This window comes from Chroicocephalus ridibundus, chromosome 3 (genome assembly GCF_963924245.1).
Source record: "Chroicocephalus ridibundus chromosome 3, bChrRid1.1, whole genome shotgun sequence".
Taxonomy (NCBI): Eukaryota; Metazoa; Chordata; class Aves; order Charadriiformes; family Laridae; genus Chroicocephalus; species Chroicocephalus ridibundus.
Window position 1 is genome coordinate 21,435,937 of NC_086286.1, and position 21,058 is coordinate 21,456,994.

General features: G+C 42.7%; 1 protein-coding gene across 6 annotated transcripts in view; it reads right to left on the bottom strand.

Annotated features, from left to right (window-relative positions):
* Positions 1-4,439: 4,439 nt before the first annotated feature.
* The window catches only part of PELI1 (pellino E3 ubiquitin protein ligase 1), a 46,608-nt gene continuing 29,989 nt past the window's right edge, over positions 4,440-21,058 (bottom strand). For 5 of the 6 annotated variants that reach the window (XM_063328365.1, XM_063328360.1, XM_063328362.1 and 2 more), the window contains exons 3-8: positions 13,483-13,627; positions 12,285-12,414; positions 10,681-10,782; positions 8,060-8,257; positions 7,759-7,947; positions 4,440-6,902 (exon numbers count right to left, since the gene is read on the bottom strand). In XM_063328365.1, coding sequence (XP_063184435.1) covers positions 6,336-6,902; positions 7,759-7,947; positions 8,060-8,257; positions 10,681-10,782; positions 12,285-12,414; positions 13,483-13,553 — 1,257 coding nt within the window. In that variant the 5' untranslated portion in view covers positions 13,554-13,627 and the 3' untranslated portion in view covers positions 4,440-6,335. The remainder of the gene's footprint in view (positions 6,903-7,758; positions 7,948-8,059; positions 8,258-10,680; positions 10,783-12,284; positions 12,415-13,482; positions 13,628-21,058) is intronic. The other variant, XM_063328363.1, reaches the window with a different exon arrangement.

The window sequence follows — 21,058 nt, forward strand, 5'->3', positions numbered from 1 at the left end:
AGGGGAAGCCTTTTAATGAGACCTTTCCACTAGGAAGAGGAAAAACAGACGATCTTGGTGGGAGTTATAACTCCAAAGGACTCTCCTCTCATCGTTTTTCTGAAAGGCAGCAGATCTCCAGTAGCGATCTCAGTATGGAGCTGTTATTACATCCACAGACAGGGTAGAGGAAGGAATTCAGAGCAGGTTAATAATCTATTCCTGCCTCAGAGCTGTTTAGTGACACTAAAATCAGCAAAAGCATCCAAAACAAAAACACCACAATATTGCAGGCGTTGCCGAATTACAAAGGAGTTGCCCCTGTGCCAGCAGGAAAGCGCTTCTCTCGTTGATCCGCAAGGTCACCAGCGCCCACGCAGAGGATGTGAGATGTCTCGACCCGCTGTGTGGTAGCGCTGGGCCCTCGGCAGCACCGAGTATTTGCTGGTGCCACCAGCGCCTCCTCACCAGCACAGCCAGGCAAACATCACAGGGCAGAAACCAGGGCGATGGTGGTGCTACCATTCCCTCCTGCCAGCCCCACAAGAGGGGCAGAAGGACAAGGACAGCCAGGCACGCTAGCAGCAAAATCAAGAGTGGCAGGTAAAAGGGGGATGGGCAATGGTTGTTCACTGCCTCTTGTACCACAAGAAATTGGGTACAAAGCAAAGTCATCAGGCAACAAGCTCAAAAGAAACAAGAGGCACTTTATGGTGTGTGGCTGAGCCTTGGGTCTCCTTGCCACAAGGATTTCAGGTGCTAGAAGCCTGTTTGAGCTCAAATGAAGTTACATTAAAGGAAGAAAAATCCAAGGATGCCACCTCTTACTCGGATAGTCTCTGAGGCACAACTTGTATGAGGCATGGGCAGCGTCGTATCTGCTCGCCCTGTTCTTCTTCCTCCCAGGCACACACTTAGATCCACTGCCAGAAACCAAACAGCGGGGTTGGATGGACCTTGCTGTATAAAAGAGCAATTACTCTGGATACAAATGCTTTTCATGCAGGAAGACCTGGAGGACCACCGTCAGCTCTCCTGCTCTACACATCCGACATCAGACTGAGGGTCCACCCGCCTTTTCCACAGCGGGACCTGGCACTGTGCACCCGGTTTGCCATGTCCCTGCTGCTCCGTGTGGCAGTAGACGGGATGCTCAGAGATCCTGGGGAAGGGCTGGAGGCAGGGAGTGGGCAGGGATGGGCCACACTTCGCCTCTGGTTACTCTTCTGCTGCGGCCCAGCCGATGCCGAACCTGATCCCACACAAGCCAGTGCCGGGCAAGGCCAGCTTCTGCAAAGTCACCTGCTTGCTGCAGCTGTGGAAAGGATCATCTCTGCCAGGGCTGGAGGGAATCATAGAATCTTCATGGTTGAAAAGGACCTTTGAGATCATCGAGTCCAACCATACACACACAAGAAAAACCCCTACAATCTCTGCCACTAGAGCATGCCCTGAAGCGCCAAATCTAGACGTTTCTTAAATACTTCTAGGGATGGTGACTCAACCACCTCCCTGGGCAGGCTGTTCCAGTGCCTGACCACTCTTTCAGTAAAGTAATTCTTCCTAATATCTAATCTAGACCTCCCCTGCCGCAGCTTCAGACCATTTCCCCTGGTCCTGTCATTATTCGCTTGGGAGAAGAGGCCAACACCCACCTAAAACCTCCTTTCAGGTAGTTGTAGAGGGCAATGAGGTCTCCCCTCAGCCTCCTCTTCTCCAAACGAAACATGGGAGGAGGAGGATGGACAGCAGCCCGCAGGGGAACCAAGGCAGGAACATAAAAGATTCAGGCACTGGGGCTTATGGCTCATGCTGTCCCCTAACGCTGCGCTGATGCACAGCCTCAGGGGTGTCTGAAGCCACCGGTCCCGCTGCTGCATGCTTTGCGGTCCCACAAGACCGCATTTGGGCTGGCTGCTCTCCCAGGGTCACCTTAGGTTTGAGGGAATAAAAGCACTTTTTGTTCCGCCCTTTAAATCTGTCACCTTTTTGCTTTCAGAAGGGAGACAGAACCAGACGGACAAGAAGCAGCCGGCTGCTTCTTGTGCAACAGCACATTGGTGTTTCCCCGGCGCGTTACCATGGGATACTGCATCCGAAGCCGGTTTGACACAGGGCTGTTCACTGAGAGCAAAACAGGGTCCTGAGCTCTCGCTGCTGCCCTGGAAGCAGGACCTGGGAAGGGGCAGGCACACTGCTGCCCGCGCAGAGGCCACCGCTCGCCCAAGAACCCCGACACCAGTCACAGGAACCGTCACCGCTCCCGCAGCGATGCTTTCCCAGATCTTTTTCGCAGGATGCACAACAGCCTGCCCTATAGCCACGACAGAGCCTTAGAAGGTGCATTTCCAGGATGATCACAGCCCTTATGTTAAAGCTGAGCACTACAATTAAAAAAAACATGAGTTTTGCCCGTGTTTTTACAGAAAAGGAAGCAGGGATTGCACAAACCAAGACTCAGACCTGGAAATCTGGTCTAATTCAACAGCAACCAGGCCTAATCCAGGCTGAAAGAGCATGCAGGCAGGTACCTGTAGTCATCACGATAGATTTATATTGCAACACTGAAAATGTATTTTTAGAATCAGGGCCGGAGTGTCTCTTCAGAAAGAGATCAAGCATGCCACAGCAGGGTCATCACGGGATTTGCAGAGCACCGTGAGATACAGGGGTGACTTCATCACGTCCTAAAACCTTTCAGGATACTAGCCTTATTCTCGGGGGTGTAGAAAGCCAAGGACAGATGGTATTAGAAAACCTCATCCCCAGCCTGCACCACATATCTCGGAGCCGCACCACGCGCCGATGGGACTGCTTGAACCCAAAGGCTGAGTCAGCAAAGGGAACAGGGTACTCCCCGCCACCTTTCCCAGGGAAAGCCCCCAGCAACCTCCCCATCAACATGCTCCTGCCGTGCTGTGAGTCAACACACTGAGCTGTCCTGCTTCTGCTTTAGGGAAAAAAAAAGAAAAAAACCCACGAAACCCCACCACCAAAATAAAAAAGGGCTTTGTTAGCCAGCTGCTGTGCCAAGCTGCTGCCTTTTACCAGTGTTAAATCCCTGCAATTTCCTACAGCTGAAAAGCAAATTAGCTCATTAAGTCACCTGCATGGCACATCAGACAAGGAGCTGCACAGAACACAGCAGCACTGCACAAAGACATTGCAAAAAGGTACTTGCTGACTTCCAGTTGCACTTCTGCAGATGTTGACAAAACATCACAGCTCGAAAAGGGCCTACACTTACCTCATTTCCAGATGCATTCCCTCATCTGTTCCATGTACCTGCGGCCATCTCCCAGGGAACAGTCCTGTCCCATCTGCCGGGTGCATCATTGATGCCTCTTTCCATTCAAAGAAGCTTTGAAAGCAGGTAGAGGCCACAGGTCTCCTTCAGGGCTGGTTTTTGCAGGTACAAGGGGCTGACTTAGGCTGCACACAAAGTGGAGCTGTCATCGTCTCAAAGCCAGCACAGTGCAACCTCTTGCACTTCTCCCAGCTCCCAAATTCATTCAGAAGCAAAGGCCTTACAGTTCTGAGTGCTTCAGTCAGCTGGATGAGTCAAAGGGATCACTTTACTTCTAATCTGACATTCGTTTTACAGTTTACAAAGCACAAGACCTTCTGTTCAAATTGTTTATTAAAGAACAGAAGCCCACAGTGGGAACTCAAATAGGGAACCACAGTCAAAGCTACTGCTTTTAGTTAGCTTGCGTGTTGTATGGAAATTGTTCCTCAAACTATTCAACCGCTGCTATCCTGCTTTTGACAGTGGGATTTCCATGTCTCAGGCATTTGAATGCCCATGTTCTGCCCATTTGAAAATGGGATTAACAAGCCCGGCTTGAGTCAAGAAAAGTACACAGTAGGCAGAGAGCACGGGGTCGCCTCCAAAGGGTTATCTTAGCCTAATGCTACCCAGAGGAACAGCCGGTTCTGCTGGGGCTGCATCTTCTTCTGCGGTGTACACTATCGGCTCCACACCAGCATCCAACATGGGGAAGAGTACACCGCTTTCCATGTGCCTACCACCATCCCGGTCTCAGTCTGTTTTCACAATCATACTGCTTTGCAGCCAGCATCATGTCTTTTTCTGATTTTTCATATCCCCGTAGTCAACAAGATCAGAACCAGAGAAGACGCATCAATCCGATTTTGTGGAAGATGGAATCAAGAGCTCTTGGCATTTTACAAGAGCCCTGCCATTTAGTTAAAGAGAAGAGATGATTTAACTATATCTTTTGAACAGGAATCTCGCCTTTGTTAACGTAGGGTTAAATATAAAACACATTGAAAGGTCACATCTGAAAGAAGCCCTTCAAATCCATGACTGGGACAACACGCAAACGCTTTTGAGTTACTTCTTTTTCTGTGATGTTAATCCACAAGTGCAGAACAGACCCCCTGCGTGACAGCAGAATGGCCATCTCCAGCCACCTTCCCCATCCCTCGGGAACAAAGCAACAGACAATCCCAGCATTCCTGTTTTTGAAAAGTGTTTACTCACGTACTTTGAATAAATTAATTTGCAAATAAAAATTAACCTACAGTATAATATAGTTTGAATAAAATGATTAGAACAACTACAATACAGGGGTTCCTTGCTGCATCAGTTCCATTACTTAATGCATATAATCTGGAAAAATGTCAAAATCAGTTATATTTCTATGGCAAGGGAGTAACAGCAGTTACTTGTACATGACAGCTAACTGAACTTATAATACAGGTTTCCTGACACATGCATTTCCTGAGTGAACCAAACAATATATATAATTTCTTTTTAAAAATGGAGAAACAATTGACAATCAAAGTAAATAATTCATGACATCTAAGCAACATAGGTTTCTCTTTAAACCAAGAAAATTTTAGAACGGCTTTGAAAGGAAAAAATTATAGCTATGCTATAAACTATAGAAGTTTGCTACTGTCAATTATACAGTACGGATTTTGAAAAAGAAAAAAAGGTATGAAGCTGGCCAAAAAAAGCTCAACTCAATCCTAAAAAGGTCAGGTTTGTGTGTTTGCCATGAAGCACAGTGGGTTAGCAGCAAAGCTGGATGTAGTGCACTGGCCTTTTCTGGTGGATACAGAGGGAAAGGAAGGGGAGGGAGGGGAGAGCGGAGAGAAACGGCTAACTAGAGCCCATCTTGCGCAAGCATCCCGCACCGAGCTCTCTGCCTCCAGCCCAGCCCCAGCTCTCCCCTAACAGATCGCCAACCGTGTCAAGTCACAGAAGGGTGCCAGGACACAGACGCCCATCCCGTAGGTACCAGGCTTCAACTTTGTTCTGCGTGTGGCCCAGATGCGCACCGGCACCTCGCAGTGGGGTGAAGGCAAGCCCGTGAAGCCCGCGGTTCCCACGTGTCAGATGAAAGGCAGAGCATCCGACCAAGAAGCCTGACACAAGTTGTGACCACGGCCGATTCACAAATTGCTCCCTGTTCCCCCACATCTGCCTCTCCCCTCAACCTACCCCCCCTGCTAAAACCAGCAAGGAACAAAATGAGCCTCATCTTTTGGGTTTGTTAATGTTTAGCATTGGGAAAACCCTCACAAATGTCACTAACGCTAAATAAAGAGATGTGTTAGCATGAAGGGAGAAAAAATCCTTAATCTAGACTAAGTTGCATATTCAAAGAGTCTGGTAAATATTCTCCTCGTAACCAGATCTTAAGTACAGTCCTACCAAAAAGACATTTTAAGAAGTCCTTCTTAGCTACCTTTCAACATGGTTAAAGCACACCTTTATGCCATCATAATTTGCATTAGCTTTGTTTAAAAAGCATTTTAACTATTCTAAGAACTCAGTATTTTAGATTAAAAAAGATTTTTCTACCATTTCCATCTCACGTCCTTCTCCATCCAGAACTACTCTACACATCCAATCGCTGGATGTAACACACTATGACCATGCTACTCTCTAAACATTCTACGGATTTTCAATAATAAAGATAAATAGAAAAGAGTTAATATACATGTTATATTTTACAACGTTTGCATCCAAGCTGTAAACTAATGTTCTTTGAACTATTTACCCTCCATATACAAAAAGAATGAAACAACTTTCAAACACTGTGGGCATGTGATTCAAAACCACTGAACGGAAGGCATCGAAGTTCACTCCACGCTTCCTTCACCTCTTCAGAAGTAGTTATTAACTAAAAAAAAAAAAAAAGCAGGAGGTTTCCCCCTTCTCCCCCCCTGTTTCTTCCAGACTTTTGTTGTAACAAAAAACCCCCCCAAAATTCTTCATCTTAATGCAAACCAGCAAAGCCCAGAGAATACGAAAAACAGTTGGTTTAAAAATCAGAATCGCTTAGCTTATCAGTTTACTGCAGTCCTCGGTAACACGTGTGTTAGTCAAGAGGTCCTTGGAAAATGAGTCTGATGTAGCCTTGCTCACCAGCCAGCTGATGCGCACAGAACGGACAGGCGGCGTGAAAAGTGTGGGTACCATGAGGAAGAGGAATTTGGGACCAATAAGCAGTTGTCTTTTCTGAGCACACGTGTCCACACGGGCTGAACGCGTGAGTTGGAGGTCCTGCATCCACATAAAATCCCGCTTCACATCCAAGCCACAGAGGCACGTAGGGGCCAACAGAGCGGCACATGGGACACTCCCGATCCTTGCCGTCTCTTTCCTCTTTGTTTCCCCAGTTGTGATAGCCATGCACGTGGCCACAGTTCAGATACACCCACGGCTGCTTTTCGTCTACAACATCTTTCCTCTTCATGCTGGGAAACGCCAAGGTGTTAAACCCCACAGGACACTGGGGCCTTGCTGCATTTATTTCCTGCCTGAGCGCCTCCAGGTGCTTGACAGTGGGAGTGCGTGAAAGCCCTTCCGCCGTGCGCCACAGCAGCGTTGCTCCACACAGGTCTATCAGAGAGCCATCTTGGAGCTGGTTCGTTTCGTTCTCAACCTGGTGATGGACAAAGAGAAAGAGACATGTCACCTAAGGTCACCTGGAGAGTAACATAATGCACTTTCATAACACAAATCGGCCTGGAAGACACAGACAAAATGTTTCAAGCAGCTCCTGACTGTCGTATACAAGACAGCCGTAGTGTGCCCTGTGTCAGCTTCTCCCTCCTCTTTTTTTTTTTTTTAATTAAAAACAACAACCTTCTTGACAAGACTTGTTTAGTCCTCCATCACATCTTAGACTGTTTTCTTCAAACACACCTTCACAAACGGCTTTCCTCTCCTCGTCAGCTGTCAGCCTTCCTAGCTAACTGCATCACTTATTTAAGTGTTCATGTAGCATTTCTTTTTGCTAATTGATCCCAAGTCATACCAAAACCAACCCCCTCCTGGAAATGTCATCAATGCTTTGGAAACAAGAGAAAAAAAAATGCAAAATGCCAAGTGGGAATGGATATCCAGGTATATAGGCATGTGTCAATAAAACTATAATTATTCTATAGAAAAGGAAACGCGTGAAAACCTTAACAGCATAAACTCAATCAGGAAAGTACTCTTTAAAGTGTGCTCATGACTATGACAGCGCAGATGAGCACAGCAGACTGGCAACTCAATGTAGGAGAGCAGTCTAGATCTGCAATTAAATACTAGTTTGCAGATAAACACTATCAGTTATTCAGGTTGAGCAAGACACCTTCATGCATGGACACGGACACGTAAGAAGTCAGCATAGCTAATTACAGAGGTGACTTCTATGCGGAATGAGGCAGATTCCAGCCTCTGTTTATGCCCAACCACTTTATGGCTGTACCCATTTTCAACAGGCTGCATAAAACATCGGTCACTACTCTTACCATTTTTCCCCTCTGCTGAGCTGATCTGGTTTCACGGAGGCTGAACACATTCCCACACACAGATATCTCTCTCCACACCCCTGGCTTGGAGTCTTCTGTAAATCCATTACGGGGATGCATTACAAGAACTCCATTTGTGGTTAGTCCATCCATTTGCCCATCTGATGTCTTCCACTTCGCAGCTTTCTCCTAAGAGAAATCACATCAATGAAAACTTTTGATTTGGTTGAAGCAGAGATATGAATTGGTTTAAAAATAAGCCTGCACTAAACTTGGAGGAACAAAGAAAGAGTTTCCTTACCCCAAGAAAGATGTTTTTTGAGGAGTCAAATCCCGCAGCATATATTCTTGCTGTAAAAGGAGGGTTACGCTCGCATATGATTCTGCAGGCAAACCTTGATATAGTGCTCTGCACAGACTGCGTATCAGAATTACTCTGACTTCCAGGAACTGTATCTGTCACAACAAAGTCTATAGGACTCTCCGTTGACCGACCAATCTGGAAAGGGATAAAAAAGCCCACAAACCCATTTAGAAGTTTGCCTTTGGGTCTAGAAATATTCACAAACTCAAAACATTTAAAAGTGATAAGAAAAAATCATGACATTCCAGTTTGAAGCATTCCCCTCCACCAATCTAAACTGAGGCTTCTAAAGCCTAATCTGAATTGATGAGTTATTCCATCTCCATGAGACCAAAGTTATTCTGAAGGCTGAGTACAGCCAACTGAAGGAAGGGGAAATAAAACGATGTAATTAAGTCAATTCTGAGACAATTTCCCATTGAAGTTCTTCTCATCAGAAAGGTTACACTCAGGTGAGCTGGACCAGCTGCAGCAGTGCCAAAACCAGCAAGGAAACAGTAGTTAGATGTAAGAAAAGTGATATTCAGTCACTTTGCACACCCAGACTACTCTGAATGATGCAGACAAGGTGGAGGTGTAGATGTAGGAAAATCAGACTTTGTGAGCTGCCTCCCCAGCTCCACTGGGGCACTGAGAAGCAGCAAATCTGTTAGAAAAGACCAGGTACAAGATGTTTGTGGCAAGGAGGGGTTACATTAACATGCACACAACACAACAACTGACTACAAACAGATTTTTCTAGTAGCCGTGCCTTCTTTTCTGGATGCATGTAAGAATAAATTTTGCAGTTCCACAAAACTCTAGTAGCTTTGATAGAATTCCACGGGTTTCACTGCTTTTCCAGTCAACTCATCTCATCCTTTTCCTTATAAAGCACGAAAAGAAGTTACATCCTAGAATGGTCTGGGTTGGAAGGGACCTTGAAGACCCCAATCCCCCCTGCCCTGGCCAGGGACACCTCCCACCAGACCAGGTTGCTCAAAGCCCCATCCAGCCTGGCCTTGAACACCTCCAGGGATGGGGCAGCCACAGCTTCTCTGGGCAACCTGGGCCAGTGTCTCACCACCCTCAGAGTACAGAATTTCTTCCTCATATTTAATCTAAACTGAAAGGGGGTAGATTTAAAAGTGTTCTCCCTTGTCCTATTGCTCCACTCCCTGATCCAGAGTCCCTCCCCATCTTTCCTGTAGCCCCTTTTGGGACTGGAAGGGGCTCTAAGGTCTCCTCAGAGCCTTCTCTTCTCCAGGCTGAACAGCCCCAACTCTCTCAGCCTGTCCTCACAGCAGAGGTGCTCCAGCCCTCTGAGCATCTTCATAGCCTCCTCTGGACTTGCTCTCCCTCCCAAACATTCACGTAGCCAGGTTTAAAGCCCACTATTACCTTTCACTCACTTCCAGAGGTCTCAACCACCTCTTATAAAATAGCTGGTTATATTAAGATCAATTAACTGCTGGGCAGGAGACCCAACACCCTGAGGTGCATTTTGGTGAAGGCCGGATGAGGAGCTTTCACGAGACTGAAACTGCTTTGTCAGAATATATTTTTCTATTCCTTCTTAGGCAGGATAACGCATCATACACAGGGACTGCCGCTGGCGATTTTAGAGCAGCATACATGCCGCAGCACGCCGGAAGAGAGAACACTTACACAAACAATAGCTTATGCTGCAGTTAGGTCATTACAGCCCTTTTGCTCTGTTGCAGGTACTTGCAGTTGCACAGCAGCTTCCTCCACCACTTATCAACACCTCCTACCTCCTTAGATCCTGCAGTGGCGTCACAGCTAAATGCTGTGACAGCAAAACTCCTTGCCATAAATTAGTGACAACCACCAAATCAATGCAAGATCAGTTCAGGAATCGGAAGGAACAAAGCACACAATAAAAAAAATCCCCAAAACAAAACCCTGCCTTTTGAGAAAAAAAACAGGAAACAATTATAAGATATGAGCACACACCACAGCTGCAAATGTGTTTGTGGTTCCTTCTCATACACACAGGAACTGCAGCAAAGTTGCTCTGAACTGCCAGCACATCAGAATTGGGCCTCCTCTCTCCACACCTCCCAGTGCTTTAGACTTATTTCTGGGTTTGCTTAAAGGAGTTAGGGGGATTTTTCATATTAGTTGTGTCAAAAGCTTTTCTGTATTTTCACACTGTATTTCTTCTACCCTGTCTCCAACTAGCTGATCCCAAATCCCTTCGTAAATGCTAGAAGCAAAGTTCCAAGTGCTTAAAAAGAACCATGCACTTTATTCTTCATTTTGCAAGAAGGGACTAGGAGACAGGTTACGTGACTTGCAGACCGGCAATCAAAGGCAAAACCATAATCCTGTGTATTAGTCACACAAAACCAGCTTTCACCTCTGACCAAGCCTAAGAGAGATGCACAGATATACATCCTTAGGAACAAACAGAATTAAATGTCTCTGAATAATAAAGCACAGAAAGCAACATATGCAAACTTTTGGGTCTGAAGGAAGGAGCCTGTTGAGAGGATGTCTTATTAGAAACAACCAAAAGTGAGAAGACATTTATATATCATATTGACTTCACATACCTGGAACATATCTGTGTTGCTGTCATGTGTATATTCAACTACCACTGTCTGGGCCCGAGACAAAGTGTAAGATATGCTGTGTTGGTCCTTATTACTTATTGCCTATGGAAAAAATGCCAAATATTATTCAACAAATGAACAATAACTCTGAATGCAGCAGCAAAGCAGAAAATATATATATAACCTGGCTCTTGTTCTGCTCAATTAATGCATTAAGGCAGATGGTTGTTAGTGACACACCTGTAGTTAAAATTCACAAAAAAACAGTCCCAGCCATTTAAAAAGCTGCAGGATTGATTCAGCAACAGACCAAACTGGTCCCTTTACCGCTTGCTGCAACAAAATACACGTAACCAAATCATATTATTAGTCATGCTTCGTGTGAAAGCAATGCTGGCCTTGACACACAAAAAAAAAAAAACCCAAAACAACTGAGTGCAAAGGCTAAAACTGAATGTAACACCTTCATGGCCTTCTCAGCTTGAACTTCTCCAAGAGCAAAGTGAGGACAAAAAAAAACACCTTAGGGACTTCACTCTAAAAACAGGATCCCAGTTCACACTAAAATCAGTGATGATTAATAAGATACATAGACAAAAAACATAACAAGCACTGGTGGTGAACAGGGTAAGATGGGAGAAACTCAGCACAGGTTGCAGAAGCTGTATCAAAGTAATCTGGATTTCTAGATTTTCATTCTGCAACTACCTACTAGGAACTGAACACTAAATAGCACTTACTTGAAGACCATAAAGAATTAGCAAAAATAAATGTTCCTTTCACAGATCTCCCAGAGATGTAATTCTATTACAGTAACTTTAGTCAGCAAAATACTTTTGATTTCAGAATACTTTATGCCATACCCTGAATTCAGGAATCAATATTCTTAAGTGTCAAGGTATTCAGGGAGTCAAACACTTAACACTACTGTATTTGTTCAAGGGCCTGATCTTGTATTTTACGATAACGCCTTAGCTATAATATATTATATATAATAGAATAGCTATAACATATTAGTTTTCACATGAAATACAATTCAACTTCAGGACCTAAGCCCTTCCTTTACTGCTTCTTAATGGGAACTCTGAACTTGATTACAAGCAGTATAAAATGTGTCCTGCAAAACCCACCTGTCCTTGTCCCTGGGGAACTCCTACCCACCGGACAGAGTAGCAAGTGCACACAGAGCTGTGGCAAAGGATCATTTAGAAGTCAGCCCCGTGTGAAGAAAAGTTAGCCTTAAAGTATGAATGAGTGTGAAAAACAGGAAGGCTAGAACAGATGTCTGTAGTGAGTTTGGAAGGAAAACAAAACAGAAAGTGTTTTACATGACTAGCCTGTGCCCTGAACATTCATGTTTCAAATATAAACATTTGTCTTTCTGGACACAGCAAGGACTAGGCATCAGATTTGTTCTTGCTGAACGGTTTCTTGCTAACCCTGACAGGTACCAAAAAAAACCCTTGGATAAATATGAACCATTCTTTTCACAGACAGAATTTCATGCTTTCTACATCATTTCATCTCAGCATAACAGCAGACTTCACTGAACTCTTTAGACAGCCCCAGGAGAAATAAGACTTAACTAGACAAATCCAGCTTACCTTTGCTGCTTGAGGGGTGCAGGCAATATGCACAGTGCTAGGTTTCACCCCATTTGCCTTGGGCCTTTTAAATAAAGCAAACCTACTTTTTCTTCTTCCTCTATCTCCATTTGGGAGAGACCCATTGTACCTATCAAAAAAAACACAGAAAAAAGAACAAAGTCCGTCTTCCTGTGTTACTTCGCTTCTCAGGAGATACAGACCCACAGGAATTCCCATTCTAAGCACAAAGTCTTCTTAATTAGTATGGTATTAATAATTACAGATTTCCAATTAATCATGTCTATTTAAATCTGAGAATTGATTTACACGATATTGAAATATGCCCACGGAATTACAGCATATACACACACAGCCTGTAGGGCAAGGAATGCTACCCAGATTAACCTCAACACTACTACTGATAAGTGAAAGAGACTCAAGCCCCAAACATGAAAACAACTAAGGTTATACACTTCATGAAACAAGTAAGGTTATATATCTGTAGCTTTATCACTAAGTGATGTGATCACACAGTACATGAAATATTCTAAATACTCACCAACCCTGGTGGAGAGCTAGTATTTTAGAGAGTTTTGGTTGAAATAAAGCCCCATAAGAAACAGATATGCTGTCCTCTGAGACCCCAATTTAACCCATTAGAAAACCCTCAGACCCTCACTTTGATTGTGTCAACATAAATAGGCCAGCCAGCAAACTTGCTTCATTAAAATCTTCTGTTTGCACTTGAATATTATAGAGTCAGCAACCATATTCTTATAAAACTCCTTTCATTTTACTTGGAAGTTTTAGGGAACACCTCCTTCCACATTACCACATTAGTCATCTGTCTGGTCACAACCTGAAACCAATTTGGAAAGCCTTCACAAACTGGCTGCCTCTGTCATGAAACACTTACCTGGGAAGAACACAAGAGTCAAACCCAAACTTGCACCTACTCAGCTGTTTAGAGCTCTACCTCCATACTCAACGCTGTCACAAAAAGCTACGCGTACTGCAGTACAGTGCCTCCCTGACATGAGATCAGCTACCAAAGAAAAGCTGATCAGTTGCACGCTCATTAGATACACCACAAGAGAGGGAGTTCAAATGAGAGGTTGTGGGACCATCTCCCACAGTAACCTGCATTTTATCTGCTTTAAACGCACCCTGGAATTCTACCTTCATTCCCACTTCCAGCCAAGATACAAACACTTACCCTAATACAATCAGTTCACCATATTTTACTGGTGCTTTTGATGGATGATTTTCTTGATCAGGAGAAAACATGAGCTTAGCTAATGACTTCTTCTCAAATTTCAGGTCTCTGATCAGGAGTTGTGGCACACTTTTTTCATTATTTCCTGCAAAAACAAAGATAAAATTAAGTGTAACACAGAAGACTGAAATCCATTTACTACACAAACCTGCACACCAATATGACACAGCAGGTACAATATTTTGTCTTTTCCATATTTTGGTTTTGCCCAGAACAATTTTAAAAACATACATATAAACCCACATCAATTAAGGTTGAATTGCCTGGAAGAACTACCAGGTCACAAAAAAACACAAGTGCATTTTGAAAGATTCCAGTATGGCCTTGATAAAACATCCACAGTTGTTTTCCTTCTAGTTTTAGCTTCCTAGTTTTTAGTATAAATGGTATATAGCTTCATTTAGTATTTTCAGTTCAACTATCAAGAAGTAGAGCCAGATAGGGATTAAATTTAAAGAAAAAAGCCACAAAGCAAGACCCATCCATTAGCAAGAGAGGTAGAAGTTTTCATGGCAAGTGTCTGATTCAGAGCTTTCCAAGAAATTTCTGGATTTGCAGATGGAAGTTGTACGACAATTTGATATCAGGTCTACCACACAAGTTTGGGGTGTGCAATATGATCTCTCATGTTTAACCAGCAACAGAAGTGATACAAACAGCTGCTTGAAGGAGATTTTTCTGAGGGAATTCCACATAATTCTTTATGAGAACAGTGTCCTAAAGTGCAATTTTTCATTGTACTTCTGCTTTGAGTTCACACTAGTATTTTTACAGCTTCTCATCAGTAACATTTCCAGACGCCTCTGACCTACCCAACCCATCCCTGACCCATCTCCTGTAGAGAAAACCTTCCCAACAGAGCACTCAAAAAATAAAGCTGAAGCTAGCCTGTTTGAGGCTTTCTTTAACAGAGTAAGAATATTCCCTTGGTTCTTCCAAGTAGGTTTTCAAACCAACTCAAAAAACTATTAAGTTTTTGTTAGTACTGATAGTTAACATTCTGCCTTCTGTTCAAATACTCATCTTGGCCCACATAACATTTCTTATATCCCATCATCAATTTTTATCACAACTACAAAGCTGTATCTCCATTTTCTTCTACCTCAACTAGACCGTAGATATTAGCTGGAAAAACATCATCATGCAGATTTTATCTAGCCCATCTTCTGTACTAACAACAGAGAAGACGATGTAGCGGTGCTTGACACCCTGCTCACATTTGTTCAGAAGCTGATGCAAAGATTCCTTTACTGACCTGATCTCTACCCTCTCCTGGTCTTCTTTGCTCCTTCACAGAGAAGCTTGGCCTTCAGCATCTTTTCTCAATCTACCCATTTCTTATTCAGCATGGATATGCTGATCCCCACCTGCAGTTAGCTCACGGTGCTATCTGAAGATTCAGCATGATCATTCATTGCCTTCTTATGTGCTACCCCACATATTTGGGAGGGCTTCACACAAGTACATGCAAAGACATCTTGCTATCCTCCAAACTTGCTGCAATGCCTGCAGAACACAACCAGGAGGCTAAACTAAAACCTTTCTTTCTTCCTTTCATTTCTCATTACTTTCCAAATCACTTCTCCTTTGCTCTCAAGTCTGGATACTGTGGATTTCATAGTGCTTGGAATAAATTAACTCCAGACTGTCTTTGTGGTTAGTACACGTGTAACATTACAACGGTGTCCTGACCCACTGCTAGATGTGCAAGCACACTGTAATAAACCTGATCTGCGCAAAACTACCATGAAGTGTCTGTGTCCTGTCTACACGACAGTTACACCAATATATTTTTGTTGCATAGCATGCATTTTGTTTAGGCAGCTATCCTGGTTCAAGCCTTATGGTATCCATCATTTATCTGGAGCAGAAAGTGCCATATACTGATCCAATGGTCCCCTTCTGTCACACGGGAATAGCAACAGCAGCACAGGAGAGAGAAAAGCAGTATAGTTTGCTCAGAAGCATTTCTAGATTGCTGACCCACATGTAGCGGTAAGTTAACTGGGATGGTGAGCATACTTACTGTTGTAGGCGGGACCCGAGGTTTTGCCTTTAAAATTCTAAAATTAAGAATTTAAAGAAAACTTATAAAAAGTGACCTTAAACTATCATGCCAGTAGCCATAACACATCAGAGATTGGCCCATTTGATAAACAGAGCCTCACAACATTAACAGTGTTGGCAATTTTCATGTCTGCTATGGCCATCTGGGGTCTTCCTTCCCTCCTGGCATCACAACCCCTCTTGGAGAACCCCACCAGCAATTCTCTGAAGCCACATGCCTTTGAAGACACCACAGGGATGGTTTACTGACATTAATACTATAGCCAGATCTCCTTTCTGTAGTATTTCTACTTAAGTGAGTGTAAGTCTTAAGTATTTATCTCTATATTGATATAAGGATATAAATATACTTTCTATGAAGTATTTCTACTAATCAACTTCAGCATTTCTTGTTTTGCTTTATTTTAAAATCTTCTTGCATTACAGTTGCTTATATATTGTCTTCTAAAAACAGCTCCTAATGTTTTAATCTCCTCCCCAAATGATTAACCTATTTTCTACTTGTATATTGATCTCCTCAGCAGTGTCTCCCCTGCACTTCAGTTTTCCTCACATACAACTCATTTCATCTTCGTCATTGCATTTCACACGCAAGGCTTCACATTTCTTTGCTACAATACATAATGGTTGTCCTTTGAATTGGTGTTTAACAACTCAGAAGAAATACTGCTATGAAGTGTACAGCACCGCCCATTAGGAAATAGCATAGGACTAGTAAATACCATGACAGAGTAAAAAAAAGATTTGAATAGTATCCACCCAACACTATGGTGTTTAAAAATAAAGAGCTAATCCATTCACTTAGAGAAGGTGGGAAAGCAAGCATTAAAAAGAACTTTTGCCATTAGCACAAGGAAAAGGTTTGGCATAGCTTCTCTTCTGTTCACCCAAGTGAACGATTTCATGGAAAGCTAAAAAATACATCTCCCAGCCACAGACGCAGCTTCTGAGTCTCATTAAAAGTAATTACACATGAAAAGTGAAAGAAGACTCTGAAGATTTAAGTGAACAAGTGGCCAGTAAGCTCCTCTTTGGAGATAGTTAAGCAGAAGGTATAAGAAGGGCCAACAGTTCCAAGTGACAGACTTCAGCAATGCAAGAAGTTAACTAGAACACCTTAATACAAGGAAAACCATCCAACATTAACACTCAGCTCCGCCCCCTTAATACATTTTTGTTTCACATTTAAAGAAATCCAGCCAAGTTTATTTTGGGACCAGCACATATGATGGAAACCCACTTCTTACTTGACTTAAGGACGGTTCAAGAATTAGCAATCTAAAGCCACCATTAGTAAAACAGTTTGCTCCTACATCTTCAAAGGCATGGCTGGAGTATTTGAACCCAATTTTTTTAAGTGTCTCAGAACGTTTATGAGCTGCACACATCACTTTCACAGCTACTAAAAGCCAGCAACTTCAAATCAAGCACACACAAAATTCAGAGACCCTAAAAAAATAATCAGTGCAATGTACATACTACTTCTCACCCAGTAAGATCTTCCTGATGCACTGTACCCAAAAAAAGGAAGACTCATTTTGTTCCCAGAAATAACAAAGATTAATTATATTCTTCCAATGAGGTCCTGAAGACTAGTCCAAGCAAAATTTGATGTCTGCAAATAAAACTCAAATGTTCTCCCACTGGAGAGGAGTCTAACGTGCTGTGGGATAACATCTCTGCTCCTGAAACAGAGCAGGCTTATGGATCATTTAAAGCTGGATAAAGCATTTAAGAACTTACAGGAGGGCGTGCTCTTGAGTTGAGAGGAAGGATCCACTCATTTATATAATGAGCCTTCTCTTGTAGAATAACCTGTCCAGTTTTTATTCCTAGAATACTACAAGAGTCTTCTTAAAAGTGTTAGGAAAGGCTAATTAAATATGTTACAGAGACAACTTGTCCCTGTAGTGCCAGTATACAATTAAGCAACCCACTGCTTGAGGAAAACACAGGCAAGTTTTTGCCATGACCATTAATTTTGCAGCAGCGTATCTGGCAACTGGTGGAGGCGGCTTCATTGAAGCAGGCTCTGAAAACCCAACCGCTCCAAAACTCCTCCAAGACCCTTCCATTGTGATGACGAAAAAGTTGTTAATTACAAGATCCCACCCCATTCTACATTCTTCAAAAATCATAGATTTTTGCAAATCAGATTTGCTGGTAGCAGCAAATTTTCACCTCAAGATTTCTGCTTCTGCTACAGGGAAGTGACCAAAACCTGAAAACCCCTACTTGGGCACAGCCCTGTGTTATACAATATAATAATAGATTTTGTGAGTAAAGCAACTTGTACGCAGACAAAACAGTTTCGGAAAGGCATGACTTGATGGAGTAAGAGGCGAGTACAACTATTCACAGTTAGTGGAAAACCACAATGGGTACCAGTTAGTGCCTTTGAGTCTCAAAAATAGGAAACTGGAACAGGAAGAACTCATAAGCAAGTAATGCATTTTTATTCTTAACACTGGTTCCTCTGGAGCCAGGAGGAAGCTCGTGGAAGGTAACTTGCACAATACTGTCATGTGCAACTGTTTCGCGGGACAGGAAAGAGATGACATCTAAACCAAAAAAATATTTAAAATTTGTTTTAGGAATGGAAATCCCACTTTCTTGCAAACCTTCTCATTCCATATTCACTTGAGTCACAGAAGGCAAAGACTGCTATGGCAGAAAGCAAACCAGAGATTTCTGATGACATCTCTGTAGAAGGAAAAGCCGTATCATTGTACTGTCTCCTGCCACGTTCAAACACTACACTCTGAATCTGGAGGCAGATTATTCTCCAGGAAGACTCAGCAAACTGTTCTTGAGAATAGACGAAGAGTTTAAGAGTCTGCCTGGTTTCACTGAACATGTCATTTTCAGTGGGGCACCTAGAGATATAACATATTTTGGTCAGTTTTGAACTATCAGCTTTAGCTTACCAGCCACCCTCAATCATTCGGTTGCCTTTTCTGATCATGAGACTCATACATGTCTAGTCTTTGGTGGCTTCTACAGAAAGTCTTCAGATCGTTTTCGCTCTCAGGCACAGCACCTTGTGAATAAGTTCACTATTTAGCAGACCAAGTGCAGCTTTTGGAATTGCAGCAAGAATAGCAGTACCTTAACGGTTAAATGAGGCAGGGGGAGGGGAGAACAAAAATTCAATGAGCCCAAGCAGAGATTCATTAAACACTCGACTGTGAGCTAAAAATACTAGAATAAAAGTCTCTTTGTAATAAATTACCATCATTTTCTAAACACAGAGCCAGCATTATAGGCTGCTAGCAACTGTAGCTAGTGCCAGACTAGCCCTTTTCTAAAATACTGCATAAAAACCCACTTTCACAGTATAAAAAGGAGTCCTCTGTCAATGAGTATATTAAAATAAAAATATGCTGATTCAGATGCAAAAATTGGATATTTTTTCCATTTTTATAATATGATCTTCTTTATATTCTATGTCTACGTATTCTAAGGTCTGGATTTTTTTGGCTTTTAGAAATAAAGCCCAAGACAGCTTGTCTACTGACATTTTTATTTTTCTACTATTTCCTATTTGTAGTTCTCCATTTACTACCCTTGCAATTCTCATATCCAGCTCTTCCCTCAGCAATTCCGTGTTAAATCAGGGGGGATACGGACAAAATATAATCCAGCCCTTCTCATAGGTGTGCAGCAACAGGACAAGAGGCAACAAACAAGTTGCAACACAGAAAATCCTGATTAGCTATTAGGGAAAAAAAAATAAATAATCCAGAGAGCCTGTTGGATCTCCATTCTTGGAGATATTCAAACCTCAGCTGCACGTGGCCCTGAACAACCTGACCTAAGGCAGTCCAGCCCTTTGCACTCCCAGCTTGGAGTAGGGGGATGGGACCAGACAATCTCACAACCTAAACTGTCCTAGGAATACAATCAATTTTAGGAAGCCCAACACAATTTTATCAAGCAACTGAAATATGCACCTTAGATGCGCTTCTGATCAGTTAGACATACGTTATGAGCAATACCATTACCAATGAAACAAAATTTTATCCTTACCCTCCTGAGATTTACATATTACTGTCTATAGCGTTATTTGGATTTTAAACCCCAGTCTACTCTTCAAACAAAGAATTCACATTGAATAGTGCAGTTACCTGACAAAACACAAGTAAGACCTAAGTTTGCCAACATCCATTTACACATTTAAGCTCTTTAGGACTGCAGTTTCCAATAGGCAATCTTGCAGCTGCAAGATGAGAAACCAAACTCCTCTGAACACGTGCATAGTAATTCAGTGCTGCATATTCTCTTCTGTGGTTATGTCTCATCCCTTCAAAGGCAAAATCTTGACTTCCAGATTTAAAAGTCCGGAATATCAAAGTTAAAGTCACTGTGAGAGACAAAGGATCTATGCAGAATACTAGTCTCTCAAGATGAAGCTATTTCCAAGCATGGAAGAAGGAAGAGGCACTAAGTAATGAGAGAAAAGTGAAAAAAAAAACCCCAAAGTAATTCCCAGCAGAGTGCCTTCTTGTGTGAATACAAATCCAGGTTGCCAGATTTCACAAACAATATCAAAGATATTACTGCTGATCTACACTGGTGCAAGCAACAAGGAATCAGCTCCCTGCATCACTACGTTTCTGAAAGCTGAGACACAGATTGAGATTCCAACCCAAACTATTTTATGATGCTATAAACGACTTTCTTCTACACGATGGTTAAATCACCAGTGGAAAGTTACTCTCCTTTAACTGTTTTTCCTAGCAATCTCTTTGGTAGCTTTTACTAAAATAGTTTTTACTGAAGCAATCACTTGCGTAAAAAGAGCGCGCAGAACAGTATGTGTTTATGAACCCCAGTTTTCACACTTCCTCAGTTTCCAGTTAAAAACAAGCTCACATTTCCTTTACACACATACCTGGAACTTTAAGTTCTGCAGGTTTTAGACTCCACTTTTGAGATTAGCCAGATTCTGTCTACAGCTTGCATCCTTCACTACAGATGCACAGGCAAGGTATAGCGATGCAGCTGTTACGTATTCAAATTGCACTATCACAATCTGATCAGTAGCCTTACTTTACCTTTCCAAGGAAGGATAATTTTCTCCTTTCTAGAAAAGGGAGTTGTTCAGCAGCAAAAAGAAAAAAAAAAAGAATAAGCCTTGGGACTGTGGAAAATTAGTGCAGCCTTTTGCTTTTGTATGGCTTATTAATTCTTTCCTTAGTCTATACTGTTCGCCTTTTCTTTTATAACCTCTGAATAAGCTTAGTCATCCAACTATACACACAAGAGTGTCTTATGATATGAAAGCACTGAAAATAAGACAAGGCCAAGCTCTGAAATGAGCAAGTAGTCTCTCCTGCACAGGATACCAAGCATGAAACAATGCAAACAACTATCTGCTGCTGTGCCTTGAGAACATCTGTAAATTCTCAATAGAGGAGTTTTTCATTCTCATAAACAGAATGAAAGC